The following is a 20,318-nucleotide window of genomic DNA, read 5'->3' as shown; positions in this document are numbered from 1 at the left end:
CTATAATACACATTATCAATTAGAAAATTGTTGAAAAATTCGTTGCGTGCGCGTCTCGAAGGAGTAAATTATTTCATTATCTTTGAAGAATGCAAATGGTCCAAAAATGTACCACTACAACTATGTCCTATCCATGTTTGATGAAATTATCACGTAGTAAGAGTTGCTTGATTATGCATTTCGCTGTCAAAGAGCGAGGACACCGAACATGGATGACATTTAAGGGAAGCACGATGCCCAGGAGGAATAAGCTAGCTGTCGATTATTAAAGTGAGGACGGGGAGAGCTGTTTGAGAACAAGTGTTTGGATCATCTTGTTCCCTTGACGTCAAGGCAACACTTCGAAAGAAGACAAACTGGATTGATTGCAAGTTTACCCGAGCACATGACCATCACGTCCTCTTTGTGAGCGCAGTCGTGTTCACCCCAAGATGCCGAGGGACAGTCCCAGAGAAAAGACTCGTCCCCCGTACAGGTCACTTCATCCAACCAAATTGGCCCTGAGCCTTGTCCGCAATCAGCAGAACGTTTCGTCTTCAGGGCATTCCCGCAACCTTGTTGTCTACAAACCACATCTGCATCAGCCAGATCCCAGGAATCGTCGCAGACCGAGCCCCAAACTCCAGCGTAATACACCTCCACTCGTCCCGCACAAGGACTTCCGCCGTCGGCTAGCCGTAACATTTTGTGACCTGTTGGACAGCAAATAGAAACTTCCAGCAGGATTTTCTCGTAATGGTTAAGTCAAGAGCTCCTCATTCTCTGGTCACATGTAAACTCGGTTTATTTGCAGTGAACAATAATGGTATCTAAACATCTAGAAATACACAACGGTGTTAATGCGATGGTCGAGTGAGGACAGAGGGGGTTGTGGTTGATGGGGGTGGAAAGGAGAAAGGCAGATGGACACACAGACGGTGGGGGGGGGGAGTAGAAATGGAGCCAACAACGGAGAGGGTTAGAGAATAGGGGAGCGGAAGAGGGAGGGGTGGATGGAACAGCGACGTGGAAAGCAGGCGGGAGCAATGCATGGAAGAGTGGGGGGGCAGAGATAGGTGGAGGGCGGTTGAATAGGGGAGGAAAGAGCGAGGAGAATAGGCAATGGAGGAGGAAGGAACAAGGGACAGTGGTTAAGACTATCTGCTTTTCCAATCCTTATGGAACATAAGGAGAAACTAATGGAGATATTCTTGAAGATCTTGAGATTCCCCTTCAGTTTTAACCACATGCAAACGAATTATTTACCTGAACACAGAACCCCAACCCCGCCGCTATCATTGGCAAATGAGGGGGGTGTCATCAAGTTGCACTTCCGGAGCTGCGACACGTTTCCCTTACAGTCAACTCCACTCACAAAGAGGGGCAAGTGACTCTCTCCGTATTGTGAAGAATTGTAAGCGGACAGCGCTTCACCGCAGTCTAGTTCGTTGCAGACCACGTTGGCGTCATGAAGGTCCCACCGAATGTCCTGTACTCTCCCCCAACGTCTGTTGTGATAAATCTCCACCGTCCCGTCACAGCGGCTGCCTCCGTTCGTCAGCCGCGGAGTCCAACTCTCATCTGCAAAACACGAGTCAAGAGTGTTTTAGTGCCACATGTCCCAGATAGAACAATGCAATTCTTACTTGCAGCAGCGCAACACAATAACTAAACATAGCAGACTGTAAATTATATAATAAACGAGAGAGATAAAAAGTTCAGTGTATATGTAAATACACGTACTCACAAATACATATATGTATGTACACAAAAACAAACAATAATGGTGCAATAATAACAATAATCATCTATAGTAGTTCAGGGCTTATTTGAGGTTGTAGTGTTTAATAGCCGAATGGCCGTAGGGCAGAAGCTGTTCCTGAACCTGGACGTTACAGTTTTCATGCTTCTGAAACTTCTTCCCGATGGCAGAGGTGAAATGAGTGTGTGGCCAGGGTGGTGTGGGGTCTCTGATTATGCTGGCTGCCTTTTTGGGGCAGCGATTCCGGTAAATCCTTTCGATGGTGGGGAGGTCAGAGCCGGTGACGGACTGGGGAGTGTTCACACCTTTTTGCAGTCTTTCCAACTACTGGGCATTCAATTTGCCGTGATGCAACCACCAACCAAAGTTAAAACTAGGCAGAAATATCTCACAACTGGAACTCTGGTCATTAAAGTTCATAATAATAATTCGATTTGTCTTATGAGACATAGATCGTGTTATGAGACATGTTGACGTGGAATAGATCGCGCGTGAAGATTAGATACAAGGGAGGTATAACAAAATGCTGGAGTAACTCAGCAGGTCAGGCAACATCTTGGAGAGAAGGAATGGGTGACGATTCGGGTCGAGACCCTTCTTCAGACATTTCAGTGACAGGCGAATTAACAGGTGTGTTCATGGAATGCGACAGGTAAAGCACGGTTTGCATCGATAGACTTATTGTGGCCGACATGTACAGGGGCATGTTTGCGTTGTACTTTTCCCAGGACCCACCTGAACAGGTGACACCGACGTCATTTTCATGTGAGCAGCGGAACTGCTGACCGGATGAAATGGGGCAATCCCAGAGTCGTGTCTCGTTCCCCCGGCACATGTACTTCTGTTTCCAGATTTGGCCGCTTCCTTTCCCGAGGTGAGCCCCCCTGTGGATTGCCGTCACTACTCCGCACTGAAGGTATTCACACACAACAGCCGCGTCTTCCAAATCAAAGTGATCGTCGCACAGCGTGCCCCACGCCGAACCTTGCTGGATTTCTATCCGTCCGGAGCACCGACCATCCCCAGATACGAGTCTCAGATTCCTGTAATCTAAATTGTGAAAACCACCGTGATTTTAAAATGCATGTCAGTGCAGTTATATCGTCACCAGCCAACCCCACCACACCCCCATTGCTTGGGAATCTCATATTCAGACGAAAACCTTTGTGAAAAAAACAATTTGCCACTGTCTGTAATTGTCCCGGATGTTCACAGGCAGACCTGCTGAAAATATATTTAAATAATTTGTATTTTGTAATAGATTAATCAATTAACGTTTACAACAATAAATTATTTACCGACAGGACATGTAAAAGTCCTAAATTATTTTCAAGTGCACCAAGGTTATCGAAACGTATAAGATTATTAAGGGGTTGGACACGTTAGAGGCAGGAAACATGTTCACAATGTTGGGGGAGTCCAGAACCAGGGGCCACAGTTTAAGAATAAGGGGTAGGCCATTTAGAACAGAGATGAGGAAAAAACTTTTCAGTCAGAGAATTGTTAATCTGTGGAATTCTATGCCTCAAAAGGCAGTGGAGGCCAATTCTCTGAATGCATTCAAGAGAGAGCTGGATAGAGCTCTTAAGGATAGCGGAGTCAGGGGGTATGGGGAGAAGGCAGGAACGGGGAACTGATTGAGAATGATCAGCCATGATCACATTGAATGGCGGTGCTGACTCGAAGGGCCGAATGGCCTCCTCCTGCACCTATTGTCTATTGTCTATTGTCTATTGAAGAGCTTTGTTCTGCAAGCACAGAGCCAAGGGGAAGACGCAGTGTGCAGGAGATAGTTATATCCTTCTCGGCATTGCGGGTTCACAGGTTTCAAATGCATTTTATTGTCACATGTAACAATTAAGGTCCAGTGATATGCGAATTACCATAAAGCCATACAAAAAAAATGCACCACAGCGGATTCAAGTCAAGTCAAGTCAAGTTTATTTGTCACATACCCATACACGATGTGCAGTGAAATGAAAGTGGCAATGCCTGCGGATTGTGCAAAAAAATACAATTACAGCATAAAAATTAAAATGAATACAGAAAAAAATGTAGTCGCTGGAGATATAATAGTTAACAGTCCTAATGGCCTGTGGGAATAAACTCCGTCTCATCCTCTCCGTTTTCACAGCGTGACAGCGGAGGCATTTGCCTCACTGTAACAGCTGGAACAGTCCGTTGCTGGGGTGGTAGGGGTCCCTCATAATCTTGCTTGCTCTGGATCTGCACCTCCTGATGTATAGGACCTGCAGGGGACGAGTGTAGTTCCCATGGTGCATTCAGCCGAATGCACTACTCTCTGCAGGGCCTTCCTGTCCTGGACAGAGCTGTTCCCAAACCAGACTTGTGATGTTCCCGGACAGGATGCTCTCTACAGCCCCAGAGTAGAAGCACTGAAGGATCCTCAGAGAGACTCTGAATTTCCTCAACTGTCTGAGGTGGTAAAGGCGCTGTTTTGCCTTACACACCAGTGCGGCAATGTGTGTTGTCCATGTCAGATCCTCTGTGATGTGGACTCCCAGGTATTTAAAGCTGCTCACCCTATCCACAGTAATCCCATTTATCTCCAGTGGCGTGTACATTCTCGGATGTTGAGCCCTTCTAAAGTCTACAATCAGCTCCTTAGTTTGCGTGACATTCAAGAGGAGGCTATTGTCCTGACACCAGAGTGCCAGATCAGACACCTCCTCCCGGTAGGCCTTCTCATCGTTGTCGGAGATCAGGCCCACCACCACAGTGTCGTCAGCAAACATGATGATGGAGTTGGAGCTTAACCTGGCCCCACAGTCATGTGCGTACAGGGAGTACAGTAGGGGGCTAAGGACGCAACCCTGGGGGGATCCTGTGCTCAGGGGGAGGGGGTTAGATGTATGTCTCCCCATCTTGACCACTTGGGGCCTGGCGGTGAGAAAGTCCTGGACCCAGGCACACAGGGGAGTGTTAAGCCCCAAGTAAGAGTTCGGCAAAGTGTCGCAAAAACGCAAGGCATGCAGTTATGTAGATAAATTGTACGTAAATCACACGTAAAATTCTGTAAGGCAGAAAAAATACTGCAGAAATCGCCATAGTGCCAAACACGTTTGAAAGATAAGTCCCCGGGATGGCGAGACTGTCATGAGGAAAGATTGGAAAACTGGGGATGTATTCACTGGAGCTTAGAAGGATGAGAGGGGATCTTATAGAGAAGTATAGAATTATGAAAGGACTGGACAAGCTAGATGCAGGAAAAATGTTCCCAATGTTGCGGGAGTCCAGAACCAGGGGCCACAGTCTAAGAATAAAGGGGAGGTCATTTAATACTGAGGTGAGAAAAAAATTCACCCAGAGAGTTGTGAATTTGTGGAATTCTCTGCCACAGAAGGCAGTGGACGCCAATTCACTGGATGAATTTAAAAGAGAGTTGGATAGAGCTCTAGGGGCTAGTGGAACCAAGGGGTATGGGGAGAAGGCAGGCACGGGTTACTGATTGAGAATGATCAGCCACGATCGCCTCGTGGCGCCACGGGAGAAGAATGAGGAGGAGATAAGACTTTGCCTTCCATCTCAGTGAGGGTGTGCCTAGAGCAATCACTGTGATGGCTGTTTTGTGTAAAAAATTGTATCTGTGTGTCTTGTGCTCTTTAATGTCTACTGCCGGACCCTGACGTGAGAGGACGCTGGCGTTGATTATTCGCCGCTTTTCCGTCAGGATAGTTTGTCTGTTTGTTTCTATGTTAATTGTATTTGTAAAGCGCTTTGAGCATGTGATAAGGCGCTATATAAAATAAATATATTATTATTATTATTATAATGATCACAATGAATGGCGGTTCTGGCTCGAAGGGCCGAATGGCCTCTTCCTGCACCTGTTGTCTGTGTTAATAAGTCCACGGTCCCGCAAGAGGATGTCCGTGTTCCGTTGGCGAGGTAGGAAGAGGGTTGTGCGCATTGATCCATGAAGTTAATGATTGAGGAACGTAGCTGTTCCTGAACCTGTGGCGAGGAACATCAGTCTACTGTACCTGCTGCCGGATGGTAGCGGTGAAAAAGGGAAAAGAGGTGTGCATCATTGATGATAGTTCCTGCGTTCTTGACGCGGAGATGATTTTGATGTCTTGCAGGAAAATAACTGTAGATGCTGATACAAATCGAAGTATCACAAAATGCTGGAGTAACTCAGCGGGTCAGGCAGCATCTCTGGAGAGAAGGAATGGGTGACGTTTCGGGTCGAGACCCTTCTTCAGACTGATGTCAGGGGGGGCGGGACAAAGAAAGCATGTAGTTTGAGACAGGAAGTCAGTGGGAGAACTAGGAAGGGGGAGGGGAAGGGAGGGAAAAATGAGCTATCTAAAGTTAGTCAATGTTCATACCGCTGGGCTGTAAGTTGCCGAAGCAAAATGTGAGGCGCTGTTCCTCCAATTTGCGGTGGACCTCACTATAACACTGGAGGAGGCCCATGACAGAAAGGTCAGACTGGGAGTGAGAGGGGGAGTTGAAGTGCTGAGCCACCGGGAGATCGGGTTGGTTAAGGCGGACTGAGGTTGAGCGAAACGATCACCGAGCCTGCGTTTGGTCTCGCCGATGTAGAGAAGTTGACACCTGGAACAGGGGATACAATAGATGAGGTTGGAGGAGGTGCAGAGTAGGCAGTGTTGCAGTGTCTTGCAGTGGGCAATTGGGCAAAGGGGATGGGACGTTTCGAAAGCACAATTGCGTGTTCTTTGCGTCAACGTGGTGCAAACCAGAAAATTCGACTAAGCACTGCAGGTTTTAAACCATGACATCAAAGCAAAGTAAACTCGCTCAATTGGGATAGTATTCGACCTTAATGAAGGGGCACAACGGAAACTCATTCAACAGCCAGTTCATTGAAATCACCTGCAATGCTCAGCAATGCCCCTGTCTTCCGTAAACAGTCCAAGGAGAACCCGATGTGCAGCTGAGAGTAAATGGCCACTCAATGCCAACTCTAAGAAAGGCAATAATTCCTGTTGCTAATCAGACTACCTTTGGACGGGAAGGGCGGAGAAGGTGCTGCCTCTTCCCGAGGTGCCCGCCCAGAAGGCTCGTCGAACCGCGGGACCGGTAACCTGCCCAGAAACTCGGCGGACGGCGAAACTGGGAGACGACGGGCGTTAGGAATAGGTTGGTAGGAGGGTGAACCGGGGTAACGCCAACAGCGACTTCAAGGTCGGCTGCAGAAAGCGCCCCGGGCCACAAAGATGGCCGGGCGAGGAGAGGAGAGGAGAGGAGAGGAGACGGACGTCGGTCACGGGAACTGCTCCAACGCACGGACCGAACGGACTTTGGACTTTGTATAATGGCGTCAAAAATGGCGGCGCCTGCATGTGTGAGGAATGGAGAAAGGATCTCACTGTGCAGTTGCAAACGCGGGAAATAAAGCACTCCTGAACCATTGACCATTGATTGAGATTGTGTTGCACATCCGGTAATAGACAAAATAAGCCAAACTCAGGTTTTGTTATCCTCCTTTTTACCAGAAAGTGAATCCTTCTTTAGTTTCGTTTTGAGATACAGCGCGGAAACAGGCCCTTTCGGCCCACCAAGTCCGCGCTGACCAGGGATCACCCCGTACACAACACTTCCTACACACACTGGGGACAATTCTTACATTTACCAAGCCAATTAACCTACAAACCTGCACGTCTTTGGAGTGTGGGAGGAAACCGAAGATTTCGGAGAAATCCCACGCAGGTCACGGGGAGAACGTACAAACTCCGTACAGACAGCACTCGTAGTCGGGATCGAACTTTGGTCTCCGGCGCTGCTTTAGCTGTAAGGCAGCAACTCTACCGCTGCCCCACCTTGTCTGTTACCACTCAGACAGCGCGAGCGCAACTTTCATTGTTTAGAAATTTGTTTTAAAAAAATTCAAGGCCTGCACCTGAACAGATGATTTCAACGTCCTGTTTGTGCCCGCACCCACGCCGACCAACAACAGGTCCCGAAACATTTGTGAAGTGGGTTGAGAGAGAAACTTCCATTCTGTACCCACAGCTCAGTTCCTGACAGACACGATCACCAATTGGTATTGACCAGGATATGTCACCGCACAAGGTACTCCATGTTCCACCCGTGAAGAGCTCCAGCCTCCCTCCACAGGGACTGCTTCCTCCCACCAATCTGGGTTTCCGAGGTCCTGGAAATCAGGAAACAGCGTTTTCCATCTTAAAAACACATTTTGCACCCCCCCTTCTAATACATATTTATTGCAAATTCTGTGCAAATAAACACAAGCCCAAAACCCATCGCCCGAAACGAGCACTTGGAGTATTAACATGATCACAGAGTGGGTGTGAAACAAGAAACGGTTCGTGACGATATAAATTGTCATTTGGTGGAAAATATTGTATTTGTACAAGAGGTCACAGGGTTGTGCAATTATCTTCCATAAAAAATATTGAAGCATTTAGCAATAGAATATTAAAGGGGTGATCTTATAGAGGTATGGAAGATCCTGAGTTTAATTGACAGGGTAAATGCACAATCTTTTACCCAGATATGTATGTAGATAGGTATGTAGGTTAATTGGCGGGGGTAAATGTAAAAAGTGTCCCTAGTGGGTGTAGGATAGTGTTAATGTACGGGGATCGCTGGGCGGCACGGACTTGGAGGGCCGAAAATGCCTGTTTCCGGCTGTATATATATGATATGATATATGATATGATATTAGAGGAATCCAGAACCAGAGGACATAGGTTTAAGATGGGAGGGGATAGATTTCATAGGAACCTGAAGGGGCAAACATTTTACGCAGGCTGGTAGGTATGTGGAACTAGTTGCCGGAGGACATAGTTGAGGGGGGTAATATGACAACGTTGAAAACAAATCTGCGGCGCTTTGCTTCTTCATTCGCCAAAACACCTTCATCAATTCCGATGAAATGTTGTTCATCAAAGCGTTATCTTTCTTTCGCCTTCCACTGATGCGGCCTGACCTGATGACCGCTACTGTGGGGAGAGGGAGTTCGGATGACTGAATATGCTAGATATTATACTATATAAGCGTTTTAAATTACAACTAGACCAAGCGGACCCGTTGGGCCCAAACCTCTCCTGCATTGGTGCAGCACCCTCTCCTCCCTCCTTCCCCTCTTCCCCTTCCCCTCCCTCCTCCCTCCACCACCCTTCCCCTAACCCCTCCCGTCCCCCTCTCCTTCCACTCCACTTCCCCTCCCCCCCCCCACTCCACACCCCTCAACCCCCCTTATCCTCCCTCCCGAGGAGATAGATTTTAAAATGTGAATAACTTTTAAAGTATAACACCGATTTCAAGAAACTTCTTCCATTAGCACCAAAGGGACGAAGGTGGGCCTAAAATTGTTGCGCTATCGTGTGCCGTTTTGGCTGTAGTTCACGAACAAACAAACAAACAAACAAACGAGAGTTTTAGTATATAGATGACAGCATTTGTCGCCCCAGCAATCGGCCTAAACTTCTGCAGCATCGGGATTATTTTCGCAAGACGCCAATCGGACAATCCGCATTATTTGACCTGCGCAATTTTTTCAGAAACCAACAAACCCGCCTGGAGGGAAGCAACGGGAAGCAGGTTTTACCTGCGCAGATAACGCCGGCATCATAGGAGTGGGGAGCGTTGTAGTGACGCCATGACGCTGCTCTACATTCCCGCAGAGCTCTCTCGCTCCCGCTGCAGTGAACATTCCACGTCACAATGGGTCCGGACCCTTCCCCAAAGTGAGCCCTGCCCGGCGCTGCCAGCGCGGCCCCGCAGCCCAGCTCCCGGCAAACCACAGCGGCGTCAGGCAAATCCCAGTTATCATCATCCACAGTTCCCCACTGACTTCTGTAGTGAATCTCCAGTCGTCCCGCGCACCGACTGCCGCCATTCACCAGCCGTAACTTCACACTTCCTGCAACAACAAAAAAACAGAAAACCCGACACCGCGGGTTACACTGGATTCATTCCGCGGTCTCCCTGCCCCCTCCCGCCCCACCTTACGCAGTCAACGCGGGCCATGCGATCTTCCCTGTGAATGTCTGCCAGGGACCAGAGCCCGGAGAGGTTGGAGTCCGCGCAGTCATGGAGCAACAGGTCATCGCTGCCCCACCAGTATGCCAGGAGCAACTAGTGGGTGATGGGCGAACAAATGTTACCGGTGATGGGCGAGGCTGCTACATTCTGCAGCGCGTTGTGTTCAACACTGACTGGTCTGTCAGTGAGAGTTCATCGTGAGGGGGGGGGGGTGTTCGAGGTAGAAGGACAAAAGGCCCAGGCTGGGGTATCACACAGCGCCCACCCCAGCGCCAAGTGGTGCGGTGAACAGTTGAGCGTCCTACACACACTGGGGACAATTCTTACATTTACCAAGCCAATTAACCTACAAACCTGCACGTCTTTGGAGTGTGGGAGGAAACCGAAGATTTCGGAGAAACCCCACGCAGGTCACGGGGAGAACGTACAAACTCCGTACAGACAGCACTCGTAGTCGGGATCGAACTTTGGTCTCCGGCGCTGCTTTAGCTGTAAGGCAGCAACTCTACCGCTGCCCTACCTTGTCTGTTACCACTCAGACAGCGCGAGCGCACCTTTCATTGTTTAGAAATTTGTTTAAAAAAAATTCAAGGCCAGTACCTGAACAGATGATTTCAACGTCTTGTTTGTGCCCGCACCCACGCCGACCAACAACAGGTCCCGAAACATTTGTGAAGTGGGTTGAGAGAGAAACTTCCATTCTGTACCCACAGCTCAGTTCCTGACAGACACGATCACCAATTGGTATTGACCAGGATATGTCACCGCACAAGGTACTCCATGTTCCACCCGTGAAGAGCTCCAGCCTCCCTCCACAGGGACTGCTTCCTCCCACCAATCTGGGTTTCCGAGGTCCTGGAAATCAGGAAACAGCGTTTTCCATCTTAAAAACACATTTTGCACCCCCCCTTCTAATACATATTTATTGCAAATTCTGTGCAAATAAACACAAGCCCAAAACCCATCGCCCGAAACGAGCACTTGGAGTATTAACATGATCACAGAGTGGGTGTGAAACAAGAAACGGTTCGTGACGATATAAATTGTCATTTGGTGGAAAATATTGTATTTGTACAAGAGGTCACAGGGTTGTGCAATTATCTTCCATAAAAAATATTGAAGCATTTAGCGATAGAATATTAAAGGGGTGATCTTATAGAGGTATGGAAGATCCTGAGTTTAATTGACAGGGTAAATGCACAATCTTTTACCCAGATATGTATGTAGATAGGTATGTAGGTTAATTGGCGGGGGTAAATGTAAAAAGTGTCCCTAGTGGGTGTAGGATAGTGTTAATGTACGGGGATCGCTGGGCGGCACGGACTTGGAGGGCCGAAAATGCCTGTTTCCGGCTGTATATATATGATATGATATATGATATGATATTAGAGGAATCCAGAACCAGAGGACATAGGTTTAAGATGGGAGGGGATAGATTTCATAGGAACCTGAAGGGGCAAACATTTTACGCAGGCTGGTAGGTATGTGGAACTAGTTGCCGGAGGACATAGTTGAGGGGGGTAATATGACAACGTTGAAAACAAATCTGCGGTGCTTTGCTTCTTCATTCGCCAAAACACCTTCATCAATTCCGATGAAATGTTGTTCATCAAAGCGTTATCTTTCTTTCGCCTTCCACTGATGCGGCCTGACCTGATGACCGCTACTGTGGGAAGAGGGAGTTCGGATGACTGAATATGCTAGATATTATACTATATAAGCGTTTTAAATTACAACTAGACCAAGCGGACCCGTTGGGCCCAAACCTCTCCTGCATTGGTGCAGCACCCTCTCCTCCCTCCTTCCCCTCTTCCCCTTCCCCTCCCTCCTCCCTCCACCACCCTTCCCCTAACCCCTCCCCTCCCCCTCTCCTTCCACTCCCCTCCCCCCCCCCCCCCACTCCACACCCCTCAACCCCCCTTATCCTCCCTCCCGAGGAGATAGATTTTAAAATGTGAATAACTTTTAAAGTATAACACCGATTTCAAGAAACTTCTTCCATTAGCACCAAAGGGACGAAGGTGGGCCTAAAATTGTTGCGCTATCGTGTGCCGTTTTGGCTGTAGTTCACGAACAAACAAACAAACAAACAAACGAGAGTTTTAGTATATAGATGACAGCATTTGTCGCCCCAGCAATCCGCCTAAACTTCTGCAGCATCGGGATTATTTTCGCAAGACGCCAATCGGACAATCCGCATTATTTGACCTGCGCAATTTTTTCAGAAACCAACAAACCCGCCTGGAGGGAAGCAACGGGAAGCAGGTTTTACCTGCGCAGATAACGCCGGCATCATAGGAGTGGGAACCGTTGTAGTGATCCCATGACGATGCATTACACTCCCGCAGAGCTCTCTCGCTCCCGCTGCAGCCAACACCCCACGTCACAATGGGTCCGGACCCTTCCCCAAAGTGAGCATTGCCCGGCGCTGCCAGCGCGGCCCCGCAGCCCAGCTCCCGGCAAACCACAGCGGCGTCAGGCAAATCCCAGTTATCATCATCCACAGTTCCCCACTGATTTCTGTAGTGAATCTCCAGTCGTCCCGCGCACCGACTGCCGCCATTCACCAGCCGTAACTTCACACTTCCTGCAACAACAAAAAAACAGAAAACCCGACACCGCGGGTTACACTGGATTCATTCCGCGGTCTCCCTGCCCCCTCCCGCCCCACCTTACGCAGTCAACGCGGGCCATGCGATCTTCCCTGGGAATGTCTGCCAGGGACCAGAGCCCGGAGAGGTTGGACTCCGCGCAGTCATGGAGCAACAGGTCATCGCTGCCCCACCAGTATGCCAGGAGCAACTAGTGGGTGATGGGCGAACAAATGTTACCGGTGATGGGCGAGGCTGCTACATTCTGCAGCGCGTTGTGTTCAACACTGACTGGTCTGTCAGTGAGAGTTCATCGTGAGGGGGGGGGGGGTGTTCGAGGTAGAAGGACAAAAGGCCCAGGCTGGGGTATCACACAGCGCCCACCCCAGCGCCAAGTGGTGCGGTGAACAGTTGAGCGTCCTACACACACTGGGGACAATTCTTACATTTACCAAGCCAATTAACCTACAAACCTGCACGTCTTTGGAGTGTGGGAGGAAACCGAAGATTTCGGAGAAACCCCACGCAGGTCACGGGGAGAACGTACAAACTCCGTACAGACAGCACTCGTAGTCGGGATCGAACTTTGGTTTCCGGCGCTGCTTTAGCTGTAAGGCAGCAACTCTACCGCTGCCCCACCTTGTCTGTTACCACTCAGACAGCGCGAGCGCACCTTTCATTGTTTAGAAATTTGTTTAAAAAAAATTCAAGGCCAGTACCTGAACAGATGATTTCAACGTCCTGTTTGTGCCCGCACCCACGCCGACCAACAACAGGTCCCGAAACATTTGTGAAGTGGGTTGAGAGAGAAACTTCCATTCTGTACCCACAGCTCAGTTCCTGACAGACACGATCACCAATTGGTATTGACCAGGATATGTCACCGCACAAGGTACTCCATGTTCCACCCGTGAAGAGCTCCAGCCTCCCTCCACAGGGACTGCTTCCTCCCACCAATCTGGGTTTCCGAGGTCCTGGAAATCAGGAAACAGCGTTTTCCATCTTAAAAACACATTTTGCACCCCCCCTTCTAATACATATTTATTGCAAATTCTGTGCAAATAAACACAAGCCCAAAACCCATCGCCCGAAACGAGCACTTGGAGTATTAACATGATCACAGAGTGGGTGTGAAACAAGAAACGGTTCGTGACGATATAAATTGTCATTTGGTGGAAAATATTGTATTTGTACAAGAGGTCACAGGGTTGTGCAATTATCTTCCATAAAAAATATTGAAGCATTTAGCAATAGAATATTAAAGGGGTGATCTTATAGAGGTATGGAAGATCCTGAGTTTAATTGACAGGGTAAATGCACAATCTTTTACCCAGATTAGAGGAATCCAGAACCAGAGGACATAGGTTTAAGATGGGAGGGGATAGATTTCATAGGAACCTGAAGGGGCAAACATTTTACGCAGGCTGGTAGGTATGTGGAACTAGTTGCCGGAGGACATAGTTGAGGGGGGTAATATGACAACGTTGAAAAAAAAAATCTGCGGTGCTTTGCTTCTTCATTCGCCAAAACACCTTCATCAATTCCGATGAAATGTTGTTCATCAAAGCGTTATCTTTCTTTCGCCTTCCACTGATGCGGCCTGACCTGATGACCGCTACTGTGGGAAGAGGGAGTTCGGATGACTGAATATGCTAGATATTATACTATATAAGCGTTTTAAATTACAACTAGACCAAGCGGACCCGTTGGGCCCAAACCTCTCCTGCATTGGTGCAGCACCCTCTCCTCCCTCCTTCCCCTCTTCCCCTTCCCCTCCCTCCTCCCTCCACCACCCTTCCCCTAACCCCTCCCCTCCCCCTCTCCTTCCACTCCCCTCCCCCCCCCCCCCACTCCACACCCCTCAACCCCCCTTATCCTCCCTCCCGAGGAGATAGATTTTAAAATGTGAATAACTTTTAAAGTATAACACCGATATCAAGAAACTGCTTCCATTAGCACCAAAGGGACGAATGTGGGCCTAAAATTGTTGCGCTATCGTGTGCCGTTTTGGCTGTAGTTCACGAACAAACAAACAAACAAACAAACGAGAGTTTTAGTATATAGATGACAGCATTTGTCGCCCCAGCAATCCGCCTAAACTTCTGCAGCATCGGGATTATTTTCGCAAGACGCCAATCGGACAATCCGCATTATTTGACCTGCGCAATTTTTTCAGAAACCAACAAACCCGCCTGGAGGGAAGCAACGGGAAGCAGGTTTTACCTGCGCAGATAACGCCGGCATCATAGGAGTGGGAACCGGTGTAGTGATCCCATGACGATGCATTACACTCCCGCAGAGCTCTCTCGCTCCCGCTGCAGCCAACACCCCACGTCACAATGGGTCCGGACCCTTCCCCAAAGTGAGCATTGCCCGGCGCTGCCAGCGCGGCCCCGCAGCCCAGCTCCCGGCAAACCACAGCGGCGTCAGGCAAATCCCAGTTATCATCATCCACAGTTCCCCACTGATTTCTGTAGTGAATCTCCAGTCGTCCCGCGCACCGACTGCCGCCATTCACCAGCCGTAACTTCACACTTCCTGCAACAACAAAAAAACAGAAAACCCGACACCGCGGGTTACACTGGATTCATTCCGCGGTCTCCCTGCCCCCTCCCGCCCCACCTTACGCAGTCAACGCGGGCCATGCGATCTTCCCTGGGAATGTCTGCCAGGGACCAGAGCCCGGAGAGGTTGGAGTCCGCGCAGTCATGGAGCAACAGGTCATCGCTGCCCCACCAGTATGCCAGGAGCAACTAGTGGGTGATGGGCGAACAAATGTTACCGGTGATGGGCGAGGCTGCTACATTCTGCAGCGCGTTGTGTTCAACACTGACTGGTCTGTCAGTGAGAGTTCATCGTGAGGGGGGGGGGGGGGGGTGTTCGAGGTAGAAGGACAAAAGGCCCAGGCTGGGGTATCACACAGCGCCCACCCCAGCGCCAAGTGGTGCGGTGAACAGTTGAGCGTCCTACACACACTGGGGACAATTCTTACATTTACCAAGCCAATTAACCTACAAACCTGCACGTCTTTGGAGTGTGGGAGGAAACCGAAGATTTCGGAGAAACCCCACGCAGGTCACGGGGAGAACGTACAAACTCCGTACAGACAGCACTCGTAGTCGGGATCGAACTTTGGTTTCCGGCGCTGCTTTAGCTGTAAGGCAGCAACTCTACCGCTGCCCCACCTTGTCTGTTACCACTCAGACAGCGCGAGCGCACCTTTCACTGTTTAGAAATTTGTTTTAAAAAATTCAAGGCCAGTACCTGAACAGATGATTTCAACGTCCTGTTTGTGCCCGCACCCACGCCGACCAACAACAGGTCCCGAAACATTTGTGAAGTGGGTTGAGAGAGAAACTTCCATTCTGTACCCACAGCTCAGTTCCTGACAGACACGATCACCAATTGGTATTGACCAGGATATGTCACCGCACAAGGTACTCCATGTTCCACCCGTGAAGAGCTCCAGCCTCCCTCCACAGGGACTGCTTCCTCCCACCAATCTGGGTTTCCGAGGTCCTGGAAATCAGGAAACAGCGTTTTCATCTTAAAAACACATTTTGCACCCCCCCTTCTAATACATATTTATTGCAAATTCTGTGCAAATAAACACAAGCCCAAAACCCATCGCCCGAAACGAGCACTTGGAGTATTAACATGATCACAGAGTGGGTGTGAAACAAGAAACGGTTCGTGACGATATAAATTGTCATTTGGTGGAAAATATTGTATTTGTACAAGAGGTCACAGGGTTGTGCAATTATCTTCCATAAAAAATATTGAAGCATTTCGCAATAGAATATTAAAGGGGTGATCTTATAGAGGTATGGAAGATCCTGAGTTTAATTGACAGGGTAAATGCACAATCTTTTACCCAGATTAGAGGAATCCAGAACCAGAGGACATAGGTTTAAGATGGGAGGGGATAGATTTCATAGGAACCTGAAGGGGCAAACATTTTACGCAGGCTGGTAGGTATGTGGAACTAGTTGCCGGAGGACATAGTTGAGGGGGGTAATATGACAACGTTGAAAACAAATCTGCGGTGCTTTGCTTCTTCATTCGCCAAAACACCTTCATCAATTCCGATGAAATGTTGTTCATCAAAGCGTTATCTTTCTTTCGCCTTCCACTGATGCGGCCTGACCTGATGACCGCTACTGTGGGAAGAGGGAGTTCGGATCACTGAATATGCTAGATATTATACTATATAAGCGCTTTAAATTACAACTAGACCAAGCGGACCCGTTGGGCCCAAACCTCTCCTGCATTGGTGCAGCACCCTCTCCTCCGTCCTTCCCCTCTTCCCCTTCCCCTCCCTCCTCCCTCCACCACCCTTCCCCTAACCCCTCCCCTCCCCCTCTCCTTCCACTCCCCTCCCCCCCCCACTCCACACCCCTCAACCCCCCTTATCCTCCCTCCCGAGGAGATAGATTTTAAAATGTGAATAACTTTTAAAGTATAACACCGATTTCAAGAAACTTCTTCCATTAGCACCAAAGGGACGAAGGTGGGTCTAAAATTGTTGCGCTATCGTGTGCCGTTTTGGCTGTAGTTCACGAACAAACAAACAAACAAACAAACGAGAGTTTTAGTATATAGATGACAGCATTTGTCGCCCCAGCAATCCGCCTAAACTTCTGCAGCATCGGGATTATTTTCGCAAGACGCCAATCGGACAATCCGCATTATTTGACCTGCGCAATTTTTTCAGAAACCAACAAACCCGCCTGGAGGGAAGCAACGGGAAGCAGGTTTTACCTGCGCAGATAACGCCGGCATCATAGGAGTGGGAACCGTTGTAGTGATCCCATGTCTCTGCTCTACATTCCCGCAGAGCTCTCTCGCTCCCGCTGCAGCGAACATTCCCCGTCACAAGGGGTCCGGACCCTTCCCCAAAGTGAGCCCAGCCCGGCGCTGCCAGCGCGGCCCCGCAGCCCAGCTCCCGGCAAACCACAGCGGCGTCAGGCAAATCCCAGTTATCATCATCCACAGTTCCCCACTGACTTCTGTAGTGAATCTCCAGTCGTCCCGCGCACCGACTGCCGCCATTCACCAGCCGTAACTTCACACTTCCTGCAACAACAAAAAACAGAAAACCCGACACCGCGGGTTACACTGGATTCATTCCGCGGTCTCCCTGCCCCCTCCCGCCCCTCGTTACGCAGTCAACGCGGGCCATGCGATCTTCCCTGGCAATGTCTGCCAGGGACCAGAGCCCGGAGAGGTTGGAGTCCGCGCAGTCATGGAGCAACAGGTCATCGTTGCCCCACCAGTATGCCAGGAGCAATTAGTGGGTGATGGGCGAACAATTGTTACCGGTGATGGGCGAGGCTGCTACATTCTGCAGCGCGTTGTGTTCAACACTGACTGGTCTGTCAGGAAGAGTTCATCCGCTGGAGGCGTGAGGGTGGGGGAGGTTCGAGGTAGAAGGACAAAAGGCCCAGGCTGGGGTATCACACACCGCCCACCCCAGCGCCAAGTGGTGCGGTGAACAGTTGAGCGTTTTTACCGGGTCCCGCCAACAGTGCGAAGAGACTGTTCAACCAGGGACCTCACTGAGGCTGGAAGGCAGTCGCCGCCCCTCATCTACAAACTTGGACCTTTGGGATCGCTCGGTCGCTGTCCCCCACCCATCCTCACCGTGAAAATAACGCAGGATTACCTGATATCCCGGCCTGGCAATCCCCGGGACTGTCTGAAAGGGGAAAACGATAATTAGATTCCACTGGGTGCAATGGCCGTGAAATGGGATCATTTATCAGTCGGACGTGATAAACACAGCAAGCTGAGCATCGCTCTCTATTGCATGGGGGGAATTTCTGATCCAGGTGCACAGGGAGTGAAACCGCGACCCCTGAACACGCAGATACACACAAAAAGCTGGAGTAACTCAGCGGGACAGGCAGCATCTCTGGAGGGAAGGGATGGGTGATGTTTCGGGTCGAGAAGGGCGTCTTCTTCAGAAGGGTGATGTTTCGGGTCGAGAAGGGCGTCTTCTTCAGAAGGGTCTCGACCCGAAAGCTCACCCATTCCTTCTCTCCAGAGCTGCTGCCTGATCCCGCTGAGTTACTGCGGCTTTTTATGTCTGTCTTCGGTTTAAACCGGCATCTGCTCCCTTGAACATGTGATTTCTCATGAAAGGGAACATTCAGTCTGGGCAGCAAAGTAGTTACAACCAGTGTCTTTGGTTACAAACATGGATCCACTGAAAGTGTCTTTAGTGCGTGTTGACACCTCTGTGGACAAGGGGTGATCCTGAAGTGGCAGCAGCTTCGTGAGGAGACTCCGCTTTTTTCCCGACGGTGCAGGGAAATGAAAGTGTAACGGAGTGAACCGACAAATGCATAGGGGGAAGTTGGTTAACGATCGTTCGACAGAGTTATTTGGGTCGTTCAGCAATACAGACACCAATAAACACTTCTTATGACATTGAGTACGTTCTCTGTTTTTACACAGTAACATCAAGAGAGACTAACAATTGCCTCCGCACACTGAAGCCGGTCCTATTCTGCCGGCGCAGCCAAGGCGATCTGTCGGTGAGATACATTGACTTCGTCCTTCTGCCAAGCGTTTATATTATTGTTTTTTGATGATTTAATTTGTGGACAAGGTTTATTTCAATGATCCACTCTACTCTGCGGTGCGGCTCATTCCCCGAAAGCTCCTGTGCTCGCCGCCACCATGAGCGAAGGGCCGGCCAAAAACTGATGGGGAATAAACGAATGGCCACAATGAAAGTTTTATCCGGAGATGAACAACCATAAAATTCTTTGGTTTTGCGCACAATACCCCAAGTACGCATCGTGTCTGGGGCCGACAAATTTACCAAAGTACTCATTGGAGTCCCAATTGTCCCGAAGGACAATGTATTTAAGGGATCTTCAAATATGCCACAGCGTATTACAACTTACTGCCAAACATAGTAATCTGTAAAATATTATATATTTCAACATAATATTATTATTTCAGAAAAGCTACACTAATAGCATCAATCGTTAGAAACTCTGGCTATGGTTGTAAATGTTCATCTATTTATATTTTATCGGTTGTGGATGTGCTTTACTTTCATTTTATTTGGGAGATTATTGTCTAAAACGGTGGCATAGATTGACAATTACAAGAATCACTTCGGGGGATTCGGTGCCGAGTTACCTGCATATTTAGAAAATGTTTCTCAATCATCCCATTTCGAATTCATAGAATGAGACATGAAACGTGGGTACAAAGACGAAGTCGAATTAACAATTACTTGAGCTGAACATTTGTGACCAAGTATCGAGTCCCGAGAGCGCCCGCTCGCCCACTGCGAACGGTTGCGGTCCCGCCATTCAAATATCAGTCGCCGTACCGCTAATCTGCTGAACGTCGGCTGCAAATGATTGGACTTTTGCCCAGTGAATTATTTTAATATTCTTAAACGAACAGTCAATCTATTATCCGTGTCAAATGAAACACGTCAGAGATTAATTGCTTTAACAAGATGAAATGTTAGAAACAACAACCTTCTTTTCAGTAGGGACATAAATCAAGCGAGTGGGCAGTGCGCACTGTCAATATCCAGAGCATTAATTAAGTATTCAACATCAAAATGAATCTCTGTGTGGAAATAAAATTATTACGATTCTAATATCCTTTCACGTCTAACAAAATTAATTCGTCCAAACATATACACCGACAAACGCATGCGCGGTGTGGGATTGTTCTGAAGATGCATGTTATAAGAGTAGAATTGGGCCATTCGACCCGTCGAGTCTACTCCGCCATTCAATCATGGCTGATCTCTTCCCCTTAATCCCATTTTCCTGCCTTCTCCCCATAACCCTTGACACCCGTTCCAATCAAGAATGTGTCTATCTCTGCCTTAAAAATATCCACTGACTTCATGAGCGGTCATCAACTGCAAAAGGAAACACGCTGAAACACTGCTGTGGATACGTTGGCAATGTGGAACAACTGTACAGGTGCACGGCGCAAGGACATGGAGC

The 20,318-nt window shown here is 48.9% G+C and overlaps 1 protein-coding gene across 1 annotated transcript in view; it reads right to left on the bottom strand.

The window, feature by feature from the left end:
* LOC144600306 (scavenger receptor cysteine-rich domain-containing protein DMBT1-like) overlaps positions 1-19,661 on the bottom strand; it is a 30,795-nt gene extending 11,134 nt beyond the window's left edge. The window contains exons 1-16 of the mRNA XM_078411874.1: positions 19,583-19,661; positions 17,996-18,028; positions 17,092-17,406; positions 16,358-16,490; positions 15,113-15,168; positions 14,554-14,868; positions 13,750-13,948; positions 12,571-12,626; positions 12,012-12,326; positions 10,447-10,594; positions 9,862-9,917; positions 9,303-9,617; positions 6,731-6,841; positions 2,477-2,791; positions 1,246-1,560; positions 378-692 (exon numbers count right to left, since the gene is read on the bottom strand). Coding sequence (XP_078268000.1) covers positions 378-692; positions 1,246-1,560; positions 2,477-2,791; positions 6,731-6,841; positions 9,303-9,617; positions 9,862-9,917; positions 10,447-10,594; positions 12,012-12,326; positions 12,571-12,626; positions 13,750-13,948; positions 14,554-14,868; positions 15,113-15,168; positions 16,358-16,490; positions 17,092-17,406; positions 17,996-18,028; positions 19,583-19,661 — 3,076 coding nt within the window. The remainder of the gene's footprint in view (positions 1-377; positions 693-1,245; positions 1,561-2,476; positions 2,792-6,730; positions 6,842-9,302; positions 9,618-9,861; positions 9,918-10,446; positions 10,595-12,011; positions 12,327-12,570; positions 12,627-13,749; positions 13,949-14,553; positions 14,869-15,112; positions 15,169-16,357; positions 16,491-17,091; positions 17,407-17,995; positions 18,029-19,582) is intronic.
* Between the last annotated feature and the right edge of the window lie 657 nt (positions 19,662-20,318).

Source organism: Rhinoraja longicauda, chromosome 15, assembly GCF_053455715.1.
Source record: "Rhinoraja longicauda isolate Sanriku21f chromosome 15, sRhiLon1.1, whole genome shotgun sequence".
Classification (NCBI taxonomy): Eukaryota; Metazoa; Chordata; class Chondrichthyes; order Rajiformes; family Arhynchobatidae; genus Rhinoraja; species Rhinoraja longicauda.
The sequence above is the reverse complement of the archived record's forward strand: the minus strand, read 5'-3'. Positions and strand labels throughout refer to the sequence as shown.